The 12,712-nt window shown below is 39.7% G+C and overlaps 1 protein-coding gene across 1 annotated transcript in view; it reads right to left on the bottom strand.

Annotated features, from left to right (window-relative positions):
* The window catches only part of LOC118804408 (cytosolic carboxypeptidase 4), a gene marked incomplete at its 3' end in the record, with an annotated part of 291,416 nt that overhangs the window by 109,161 nt on the left and 169,543 nt on the right, over positions 1-12,712 (bottom strand). The window contains exons 16-18 of the mRNA XM_036564921.1: positions 10,557-10,644; positions 5,082-5,214; positions 3,309-3,462 (exon numbers count right to left, since the gene is read on the bottom strand). Coding sequence (XP_036420814.1) covers positions 3,309-3,462; positions 5,082-5,214; positions 10,557-10,644 — 375 coding nt within the window. The remainder of the gene's footprint in view (positions 1-3,308; positions 3,463-5,081; positions 5,215-10,556; positions 10,645-12,712) is intronic.

Below are 12,712 nucleotides of genomic sequence, written 5' to 3'. Positions count from 1 at the left end.
AATTATATATATATATATACTAAAGATAAAAAAATATATAAACTCATGGAGTATTAATAATTGGTAAAACTAATATTCATCATAATAATATTGGTAAGAAGAAGAAGAAGAAGAAGAAGAAGAAGAAGAAGAAATGACACTTATAAAAATAAATTACAAATACATTAAATTAAAATGTTAAATTAAAATGTCTCCCATTCAACTGTACTATCCTGTCTATACCAGTGAACAAAGGAGGAGAGATTCTTTTATACCTCTGCTTCCTTCTCTCTGTCTCTCTCTTTATCCCTCCCTTTCCTCTCTCCACTCCACCCCTCCTTTCTGTCTCTTCTCTCTCTCTCTGACTGATCTGTTCTCTGTCCTGTTTGTACTCATTGGTGACATTTCCGCTGTAATTAATCTGCTCTCTGTCTGTTTCATCCAGGCTGCTTTACTAACAGGACAAGCACTGATACATTTGTCCTGCCAAAGCTCAGTTTATAAAAAGTTTAGGAACATAAAAGAGTAACAAACAGCCACTTTTTTATCTACTCAAATTACAAATTACTCACTACTGCCCTCAAACTGGTCGAAAACCAAAAACTGGCCAGTAGAAACAGTTCAAAAGCAGCTGCCCTGAAAACTTTATGGTCAAAATGTGTGAGAGTTTATGGAGCTTCTCACGCTGCACTGCTCATATTCAAGCAATCAGGACACGCAAATTACACGCAAGGACAGACATGGATAAGATTTATAGAGGAAATTTGTGTTTGTTTATATAGATTTTTGCATAATTTTACCTCTCTGACAGGCCGGGCTTTTCCTCACAGTTTTGGTGAACACACTGCAAAGTAATAAAGACATTTTTTTTCACAGCTGCTTATGCTTTTCACCAAGGATGGCACTAATTAGAGGAAGCTTTACACTTGAAGTCATACTGTATGCCTGAAATCTGATGTGAGTCAAGTGCTGACAGCTTGTCATCCACTGCTGAGTCACACAAACACCCCTCAGAGTTTTCCTGACAGCAGGTGTCGGAGCAGAAACAGATTTCCTGAGTGTCTCAGACAGTTACGAGCAGACGCACACGCTGGAGATGTGTGTTCAGGCTGATTCAGATATTCGAGTGTCCATGAGGGTCAATGAACGGATAATCAGCTAAACACAGATAGGAAAAAAAACAGCAACACTAACGTACACAAAAAGGTGGTTCCTCAAGGGTTCTATGGTTCTATGTAGGAGAACCATTATCTTTACTTAAGAACCCATTAAGAAACATCTTTAAGAGTGTACGACTGTTTAGGTGACAGCACTGGTGCAGCATCATGCAAAGAAATAGGTTTTAAAATATTGTAGCAACTCGCTACTGGCTGTGGACGTGCAGGAGGCGTGGCCATGCAGAGCAGCCTCACGGGGGCGCTGTGGGCAACAAACAAAGAAACAAAAAAACAGTTTTATATTCACTAAAGAAAAAACACAACCCTGGGCTCTATGACTAAAAAGGGCTTACAAACCAAACTCAGATGGACAAACCAAGAAGGTGGAACAAGTGTGGGATGTTTTTATTTCTCTTAAGTTACTTAGTTTTTATTCCTAAGTTGTAAAGTTCACTCATCACTCACTGATCATACGGCTGGTCTGAGTGTCTCTGCTGAGTCTCTGTTGCTTTATTCTTAGTCCACATGACAGCAAAGACAAAGATTTACAACACAAGCAAGGACACAAAGAACCAAAACAAAAGCACATGGCTGGAAGACGAGAGGCGGCAGAGACGAGGACAGGAGACCTTTACAGAATCCTTAAGAGTGTACAGACAGACAAAGATGACCTATTCTCACTCTCTTTCTCTTTATAGTGGACTTATTCAAGATAAGAATAAGTCCAGGAGGAAAGGCTCAGTGGATCCTCTCTCAGCCCAGCCATCCCAGCCAAAGACTCTTACGGGTACAGGAGCATCCGAACCCGAACCAGCAGGTTCAAAGACCGATTTTATCTGCAAGCCATCAGGCTACTGAACAGCTGACATCACAAAGCAAAATACAGGTGGTCCTTTGGGGGCTGGGACCCCCTAAGTAACCTCTTGGATCCCCTGAATGTCTCAGAGTAAATTCTGGGGGTCCCTGAGAATAAATTTGTTATGATGTGAAATAGATGCTCAAATCCAGATTCATCGCTTCACCTACAATCAGCTCCTGTCCTTGGTATTCTTAACTAACTAAAGCTGCAGCACTGCTCTGCCTCAAGGTGGCACTGTAGCAAATTAGTTCACCCAGTTGGTCTTTCATAGCCATAACGACTGTAACTATTCCTCTGAAAACCTGTACACATTTATCACAAAGTCGCCCAATTTTCTAATATAAAGCGAATTTGCTCATTTCTCAAACCAAAGAAAACAGGAGACGTGTGAGATCTCAGCTGATGTGAGGAGGAGCGCATTACCAAACAAGAACAGAGCATTTTGACGGAACTCAAGCACCAGTGCCGCTATGGTGAGTGAGTTAGCTGCCAGTCAATGCTGGTGTAGCCAGCCAACATAGCCCCCCCACCGAATACCAGGGCACATTTCACACATTGGCTGACGCTGCACTGGTACATACAGCAGACACGCACATTACAGCAACATGATGACCGGACTTCGACGCCACACATTCCCTTTTGCCGTTTTTACACTGTTTACATTGAGGGGGTTTACATGCACCTCATAACCTAATAACTGCAGAAAATCAGATTTTGTCAGTAATCTGATCAACACGTTTACATGAACTTGAGTAATCAGATAACTTTAAACGTTGTGCCACTTTATCTAAAATACGAACATACATCATTTAGAAGATGAAGAATATTTAAATAATTTATTTCAACATGCATGTAGTCGGTTTAGGGTCGGTCCAAAAATGTTTTGCTGCGTCTCGCAGCAACGCTGCTCACTTATTTCCAGTACTGCCATCTGATTTCGCACATGCTCAGACTGACAAATCCGAAAGAAATCTGATTACTGAGCTAAAATCCAGCCTCTTTATTGGATTTATTTAATCAGATTTCTAGACCTTACTCTGATCCGAGTAAAGTTAGCCTTTATTAATCCCACAACGGGGAAATTCACCTTCGAATTTAACCCATGTGTGCAGTGAAACACCCACATACACACTAGTGAACACACTAGGGGGTAGTGAGCACACTTGCCCGGAGCGGTGGGCAGCCCTATACACGGCTCCCAGGGAGCAGTTGGGGGTTAGGTGCCTTCAGTCATGACCTGTCAGCTCAGGGGAGTCTGCAGTGTTGTCATGCATACGACAATAAAACTTGGATAAACTTGAAAATAAACTCACGGAGCTGGTGTAAGTGTCTCCAAGCTCTGGACGGTGGACAGGCCGTGATGGTGATGAGTGGGCAGGAGTTTCCTGCGAGTGTGTTACACAGCGTCTGCTGCCTGAAGAACACTTTGCGAGGGTCCACCGAGCGCTCCAGAACCTGCAGGTGGGACTGCAGACACACACAATAAATCAACACTGGGGTCCGACAGATCATTTCACATATAAAATCAACCAATTAATAAGACCAGTCTTATTAATACCATTATTAGTGGAAATACCACCAATAATGCCTTTTTAAAATGTTATACAAGAAAATCCCTTTATTTTTTCAACAGCAACCAAATACACTGAAGAGTGGTTTGAAAATGGTTGTGTAAAATAAATTACGACTGTCTTTGCTACACACACTGGATGACTCTGCACAATTTACTAAATTTACTAACAGCATCCAGACGTTTTCTCTACGTCTTAAATCCAGCCATAACATCTTAAAGGCATGTTGTTAGGACAATGGCCTTTAAAAATGGCAGCAGAAAGGGCTCCAAAGCTGCACATCAGCCTAAGTTGTGGCCTCTTGTTGGGAGCAGACACAGCGGCTGGATGGAGACACGAGCCTCCAACAGGCGCCAAACGTTTTCCATTCAAATAAACTATTTCAGGACATTCAAATAAACATACTTCAAAAGGAGCAGCACAAAATGTGCCTTGATGTGGCTGCGATATGTAATTGTTTCCCTTTTTTTAATGTAAAGTAAAACTATGTCTCTGTATAACATTTTGATGGGAAAGAATTTCATTTACTAAAGGGGAATTCCACCAATTTTTCAAGATTTCTGCATAACTGAGTGTTCGAGATGTAAACAGAGGGATTCAGAGTGGTTTGGTGTGAAATGGTTCAGATTTCTTTACAGTGGTGGTGATAGGAACCAGGGGTCGCCATGACTACAACACAAATATAGACATTTTATTTACTATCCAGAACCACCAGTGAACCTACACGAGTCTTCTGAGTTTGGAATGTTGATGATGGAAAATAGTGGAAAATCTGAAATAAGTTTTCTTTGGGACTATTTTGCCTCACAGCGCCCTGCATGTATCCCTCCACCATGAATGGAGTTTAAGTTCTCAAAACTGCCATAAAACAGTGTCTCAGTCATCAGACAGTGAATTCATAACCATTTCATGTAGTAACTTTCTGTGAGGGAGCTTTTAGAGGTGGACGTCTGGTTCCTATCACCACCACTGTGAACAATTCTGACTTGGTCAGTTTCTCTAGAGCAGAGCGTTTCACACCAAACCACTCCGAACCACTCTGTTTACATCTCAAACATTCAATTATGTAGAATTTTTAAAAATCTTTGGAGTTCCCCTTCAACACTATCTCTGAACACTGAACTGTAATTTACTCTTTTGAGCTTGTTGCTCCATTATTTCACTGCCTCTTTTAAGCCCTGCACCTGAGGCAGTTGGGAGGTCCTGTGTGATTTGTGTGATTAGCTAAAGGCTTAGTAAATCAACCACTCAATTCTGCTGCTTTATGGGTGCATTCTGCAGCTGCATCAAGGCACATTTTGGCCTGGTTTTGCTTATCTGTGTCCATTTGTATCCCTAAATCTTTTCCCAACTGTACTGAAGAAAATGAAAGTTTGTCCTGAGATCACCTTAAAGTTTTGTTGACACACATACCTGAGGCCTGTCAGAGAAGAAGGAAAAAACTGCCTGTTACTCAGCACACACACACACCTGAGGTCTAATCAGAACACAGCACTCCCTCCCACTCTCCGTTACCTGCAGGCCTGAGTAGGTGTATGGGTAATGATAGGCCAGGTAGCACACGTCCTCCTCATGCCTAAAGGTCACGGTGAAGGTAAGGGTGTAAAAGGACTGACCTCTCTGACCTCTGCTGGGGCAGAAATGGTTCCTGAAGCCATAAGAAGAGAAGGAGGGGAAAACATTTCAGTATTTCTTAATATTTGTTTTTTAACCCATTGAAGCCTAAATTTATTATTCACTTATTAATAGTGAGACACATACAAATGACTCAATATGAATTATGCAAAATCTGCTATGATTAAAATACTGACTATTAATTATTTAGTATCTGCTATTATAAAATTAAGACATCATGATGGAAACTTGTTTTGGGGCAACAACTACAAATCATTCAGTGTCTACTTAGAATTATTCAGTATCTCATATGAATTACTCAGTATCTACTATGAATTAGTCAGTATCTACTATGAATTACTCAGTGCCCACTATGAATTACTCAGTATCTATTATGAATTACTCAGTATCTACTATGAATTACTCAGTGCCCACTATGAATTACTCAGTGCCCACTATGAATTACTCTGTATCTACTATGAATTACTCAGTGCCCACTATGAATTACTCAGTGCCCACTATGAATTACTCTGTATCTACTATGAATTACTCAGTGCCCACTATGAATTACTCAGTGCCCACTATGAATTACTCTGTATCTACTATGAATTACTCAGTGCCCACTATGAATTACTCAGTGCCCACTATGAATTACTCTGTATCTACTATGAATTACTCAGTGCCCACTATGAATTACTCTGTATCTACTATGAATTACTCAGTATCTACTATGAATTACTCAGTATCTACTATGAATTACTCTGTATCTACTATGAATTACTCTGTATCTACTATGAATTACTCAGTGCCCACTATGAATTACTCAGTGCCCACTATGAATTACTCTGTATCTACTATGAATTACTCAGTATCTACTATGAATTACTCTGTATCTACTATGAATTACTCTGTATCTACTATGAATTACTCAGTGCCCACTATGAATTACTCAGTAACCACTATGAATTACTCAGTATCTACTATGAATTACTCAGTGCCCACTATGAATTACTCTGTATCTACTATGAATTACTCAGTGCCCACTATGAATTACTCAGTGCCCACTATGAATTACTCAGTAACCACTATGAATTAGTCAGTATCTACTATAAATTACTCAGTGCCCTTTATGAATTACTCAGTATCTACTATGAATTACTCTGTATCTACTATGAATTACTCAGTGCCCACTATGAATTACTCAGTATCTACTATGAATTACTCAGTAACCACTATGAATTATTCAGAATCTACCACACAATATTCACTGACTACTATTAATTATTCAGTAATCACAATGAATTTTTCAATAACTAGTATTAATGATTCAGTAACCACTATTAATTATTCATCAACTGCTATGAATTATTCAGTATCCACTACAATTTATTCAGTAACTACTATGAAGTATCCTGAATCCACTACGAATTATTCACTGGTCTTATTATTCAGTAATTACTTTGAATTATGAATTAATTACTGTGAATAATTCAGTATCTGTCATGAATTGTTTTCTAACTACAAGGAGACAAGTAAGTTCTGTAGTTATGAAAGTGAGGAACTGAAGTGTGGACCCTCATGTAGACCCTCTTTTCTCTATTCTTCTTTTACATTTTCACATGTTAATTATTAAGATAATAAAGGTCTGGCTCATTTTAACCAGTCTCTGTTGTTCTTTGTCTGAGTCATCCAGTCCATCCAGAAAAAAACAAAAAAACCTATAAAACTAAGTTTGTTTCTGGTTCTTTGTGTTTCATTTTCCTTCTGGAGCTTTGAGATGGTCAGCAGCCTGGGACATCTACAGGCTGACTGATTTGAAAGCTAAGTGCGGTTCAAACAAGCAGATCGATGCGTCCATTACTGCGCAAAGCCAACGGCTAAATACAGCTACTGAGAGCGAGTGGGGGAATGAGAGACGCAGGAATGAGAACCGTTTCATGCACAGTGTATGAACTATCACTTTCTTATTCCCATTACAGTGTAATAACTAACAGTGAAGACTGTAACGAGGACACAGAAGAATTTATCATTTCATATGAAGTGATCTGGGGGATATTGATCTACACAAAATGTAGATTCACTTGAAAAAGACAACATGTCTGTTTGGTTTTAACCCTTAGAAGCCCACAGTTATTATTGTCTGTTTGGCCTTAACCCCTCACAGTCCAGAGTGGCCTTAACCCTTCACAGTCCAGAGTGGTCTTAACCCTTCACAGTCCAGAGTGGTCTTAATAATAATAATAATAATAATAATAATAAATTACTTATATAGCGCTTTTCAAGAACTCAAAGATGCTTACAGGTTTTTGAAATACAGAACAGTAAAGACAGACATGATAACATGAAGCACAGTCATAATATCACAAGCAAAACATAGCAGGACTTGGCAAAGGGCTGGTTTAGGATTGAGAACAGTTCTAAGCAACGGAAAAGAGATAAGTTTTAAGTTTAGATTTAAAAGTGGAGACTTTCGCCTGTTGAATATGTGAGGGAAGAGAGTTCCAGAGTCGGGGAGCCAGCCTAGAGAAAGCACGGCCATGAAGTTTGGAAGGTGGGACAGTGAGTAAACCAGCAGAGGAAGACCTGAGAGTGCGAGTTGGTTTGTAAGGAATAAGTAGACCAGAGAGGTAAGAAGGAGCGAGGTTGTGTAGAGCTCTGTATGTGAGGAGAAGAATTTTGAATTGTGTGCGGTATTTTACAGGAAGCCAGTGGAGATGTTGCAGGATGGGTGTAATATGCTGATGTGCACGGGTGCGAGTGAGGAGGCGAGCAGCAGAGTTCTGTACCATCTGGAGTTTGCATAAATGGGAGGAGTTAATACCAGCAGGTAGAGAGTTACAACAGTCCAGGCGACTAGAAATGAATGCATGAATAAGGGTTTCTGCAGCAGACTGAGAGAGTGACGATGTTACGGAGATGGAAAAAAGAGGTTTTAACTACGGAGTTGATGTGTGCACTGAATGAGAGAGTTGAGTCAAAGAGAACGCCCAGATTTCGTACCAGAGGGGAAGGGGAGGTTTTAGAGAGAGTTGATTTGGATCCTATAAGAATAAGTTCTGTTTTGTCACTATTTAACATGAGAAAGTTGTGCTTCATCCAGGTTTTTATTTCTGTTATGCAGTTTTCAAGCTGGGTGAGGGGTGGATTTTTAATAGATTGAGTGCTAATGTAAATCTGTGTGTCATCCACATAACAGTGAAAGTTCAGCTTGAAACTACGTATTATGTGGCCAAGAGGAAGCATGTACACAATAAACAAAAGAGGTCCAAGGACTGAGCCTTGGGGGACCCCCTGAGTAACCACAGACCCTTAACCCTTCACAGTCCAGAGTAGTCTTAACCCTTCACAGTCCAGAGTGGCCTTAACCCTTCACAGTCCAGAGTGGTCTTAATCCTTCACAGTCCAGAGTGGTCTTAACCCTTCACAGTCCAGAGTGGTTTTAACCCTTCACAGTCCAGAGTTTATCATCTGTTCAGTTTTAACCCTTAGAAGCCCAGAGTTATTATGCTACCCATTTTGCTTTTGCACGTTTGGTACCCATCCCCTCATTCACCTTTTGGTCAGCTGCATGACTCCTCAACATCTGGAGTCAGTAGCACATATCCTTGATCACTGCAGCTCTCTTAAAGTCCTGTATGCTGCCAGGCATGGCAGACTTGTGGACTTGATAGCTGCACACAAGCATCCTACAGTTAGACCTGAGTGGTTTAATAAGCTTTCTCAGGAATGATAATACATCAAATATCGTGTCCATTTCCTTGAGTAAAAAGAGTCACTGTTTTGAAATGTGCTTTTGATTTATTTGTAGAAGAGTCGTATACTTAGAAAGCTGATAAACTACTAATCTCTATTTACAGCCCTTGAGAACGTTGGAATTAAACGTCAGCACGTAGTTCTAGATTTTGCCAGTGGCTTGCAGTGCACATCGGAGAATTAAACAAGGCAAAATACTGTTCTATTTCAGACAAAACAGGGAGAACACATCTGGAAAATATGCTGCTGCCTTAATCCTTGAACTGTAACCTCTGTGTGAACTAATTAGCCTCAAAACATAGTGGACATTTCCAGAAAATGTGTTTCCTGTAGGGGCTGCATAATGTAGATGACTATTAAATCCACTAGTGGGCGCTGTGGGCAGCAGTCAACTAGTTTACAGCAGTGGTGAACACCAAGTTCTTTATTTGTGTGGAGATATTACACGAAATGAAACCAATTCCACTGCAAGCTGTGTAAAACTGTGCTGAAATACAGCCTCGTAAGCCTGACCGGGTAGATTTTGAGAACGGAGGCAGTAAAGGGCCACTCGACTGACTTTACAGAACCTTTAGTGTGATGTGTGCACTGAAAACAAACTTGGAGTACCAGTCTGCAAACGCATGAGGATACGTCCCTTAAAATTGGGTTCCCTTAAATGTTTCCTGGTTCAGTGACTCTACATACGTGTGTGTATGTATGTATGATATATATATATATATATATATATATATATATATATATATATATATATATATATATAGTGGCTCCTATATTGCACTCTGAAAGGTTTGGCCCTGAGTAGAGATGCAACTGCTTCTATCTTAAAAAGAGGGCTCTTAAAAGGAAAGGTTCTATTTAGAACTATGAGCTCTATACAGGACCATCTGCATGGTAAAGTGTTCTTTACATTGTGAAATAATTATTTAGATTGATGGGCAATGTGATGTATATGGTTCTATATAGAACCTTTTTGGAAGTGGTTCTAAATAGCACCAAAACTGGTTCTTCTATTGTTACAAGCTTGACAACATAACAACAGCAGAACTCATTTTGGTGCTATATAGAACCATTAATGCACTCTTCATCAATCTGAAGAATGACTGCACCATGCAAAGACCCATTTAAGCATGCAAGTGGTTGTATATACAACTCATGGTTCTAAATACAACCATTCCCTTTACTAAAGAACCCTCGAAGAACTGTGTTTAAGAGTGTAGCGTTTAGTTTAATAAACAATCGACCGTTTCCCATCAGACCCCAGTTTGCACTCTCAGTGAGAGCTGGGATTCTGAGCTGTGGTGATTTTAGCGTGCAGTTTACATCAGACAGTATGTGCACTTCTGAAATACTCACTGAAACACAACAAAAACTCTTCTGCAGTGAAGATCTCACACCTCAAACCACAGCTTCTGCTACTAGAACCAGCCCCTATTGGCAACTACCAACAAAATACTTTACACAGACGCCTAGAACAGTCACCTCTTTTTAATGTGGTTATGACAACTAGACGAATATTTGACTATTTCTCAAATAACTAGTCAATAGCTGTGCAACGTCTAGATTCCTTCTGATCTTATTTTGTGTATGGAATCATGTAAACCATATGAAATACATGCTCACCTGTAGTAGCATATTTCAGTTCCAGCTCTAACCCAATGAGGTCTGCCCTCCAGCGCCTCCCTCACTGAATACAGCACCGGCTGCATGCCTGACACACACATACACACACACACACACACACATACATACATACACACACACCTAAGTTCCATCTCACATGAAGTGAAATCACCACATCTAAGGAGTACTGTATATAGAAACATTTCAAACTATCACTCCTAAAAAAGATGGTTCCTCAATGGTTCTTTAGTAAAGAAAATGGTTTGATATAGAACCATGAACACTAAGAACCCTTTGCATGTTTAAAGATGTGCTGTTTAGAAAAGGGTTCTATATAGCACCAAAAAGTATTCTTCTATTGTTACAATATCAAGCTTGTATCAATTGCCAAACCCAATTCTGGTGCTACATAGAACCATAGACAGCCTATTCCCTATCAATCTGAAGAATGACTTCACCATGCAAAGAACCAATTAAGCATGAAATGCTATATAGAACTCATGGATCTAAATAGAACCATTTTCTTTACTAAAGAACCCTTGTGGAACCATTTTAAAAGAGTGACCAGGCGATAAATAGGCATATTGATATCAGTATCATCTCAGTTATCGGCTGGTAATTGCTTTAAGTTGTATGCAGAAGTTTGAACACCCCTGATCAAATTACACATTTTGTATATTTTCTGAGTAAAAATATGTTAAAACATCTTCAAGAGGAAAGATGTGTAAATATGCATTTTTCTGCAAATTTTAGTGCATCATTTTTATATATTGGAAAACAGAAAATATAAAATATAAAATGCCACGTTTTATTTTTTTCATGTTAAATTCAGCAAATAAACAGTAACTGTGTATTAAAATGTGCAGAAGTGTGTCTCTGTAGAGGACTTGTTCACTTATTTACACTTAAAAAATCAACACGGGCTCCCGAGTGGTGCAACCGTCTAAGCGCTGTCCCTCATCAGGAGATTGCGAGTTTGATCCCTGGTGATGCTACAGCCGTCCGTAGCCGGGAGTCCAAGAGAGCACAATTGGCCTCGCTCTCTCTGGGTGGGTAGGATGGCCCCTCCTTCTCCCCCCATCACTCAGCGCGATGCTAGTCAGCGTAGGCGTCTGTTAGCTGATGTAACAGATCTGGCGGTTGGCGCTTTCCTCCGAGTGCGTTCGGCTGTCCAGTGACGTTACGTGAGCGGCAGCTCGAAAAGAAGCGGTGGTTGGTTTCACAGGTCTCGGAGGAAGCCTGTGTTAGCCTTCACCCTCCTAGCGTTGATAGCATCGTGTGATTGGGGGAGTCCTAACTAGCGGGTGGAATTGGAGATGATTAAATTGGGGAGAAAATCGGGTAAAATCAACACAATGTGAAGGCAGTACTTTGAGACACGCACTCTCAACCTGACATGCACCGCCAGCCTACGACGTGGTAACACTTTCTATGAATGTCACCTTTGTAAGCATCTATAAACCCATTTATAACATGTTATAATGCATTCATATGGCATTACAAAACGTGATTATAAACATTTATAAAATTGAATTACACTTTATAGCCATGTTTATTATACATTATGAATTGTTAATATAATGCATTATAAATAGTGTTAATAACATGTTATAATGTCAGTGCCAAAGAAGTCAGTCCCAGCTTGGAGAGCGTAAAGTAAAGACAAATACCAAGCTAACGGTGGTGAACATTACCTTTCCCACATTGGGTAAAACACTGATGGCAGCTCTAGTTTAAACTCTGACATTTGAAGCCTGTAATGTGCTTTACTGTGAATGTTTTAGTGTTTCAGTAAATCCTTCAGTAAATACTTCAACTTGAAGCTTCACTCTGAACACTGGAGGAGGCTTTAGTACAGTACGCTTCACTTTACTTAGAGTGGACAAATACGACTTATGAGCTCTTATAATTTGTTATGATCAGTAGTTATAATGTATTATGTTAACAATTCATAATGCATAATAAGCATAGCTATAACGTGTAATGCATTTTTTTAAATATTTATAGCCATGTTTATAATGCCTTATGAACGCATTATAACATGTTATGAATGTGTTTATAGATGCTTACAAAGGTGACATTCATAGAAAGTGTTACCAATGACACGACAGTGAGTGCGTTAACATGCACTCAATAATCCGGTCATAATCGGATTT

Source organism: Colossoma macropomum, unplaced genomic scaffold, assembly GCF_904425465.1.
Source record: "Colossoma macropomum unplaced genomic scaffold, Colossoma_macropomum, whole genome shotgun sequence".
In the NCBI taxonomy this organism is placed as follows: Eukaryota; Metazoa; Chordata; class Actinopteri; order Characiformes; family Serrasalmidae; genus Colossoma; species Colossoma macropomum.
Note: the sequence above shows the minus strand (reverse complement) of the source record. Positions and strands in the feature narration are given on the sequence as shown.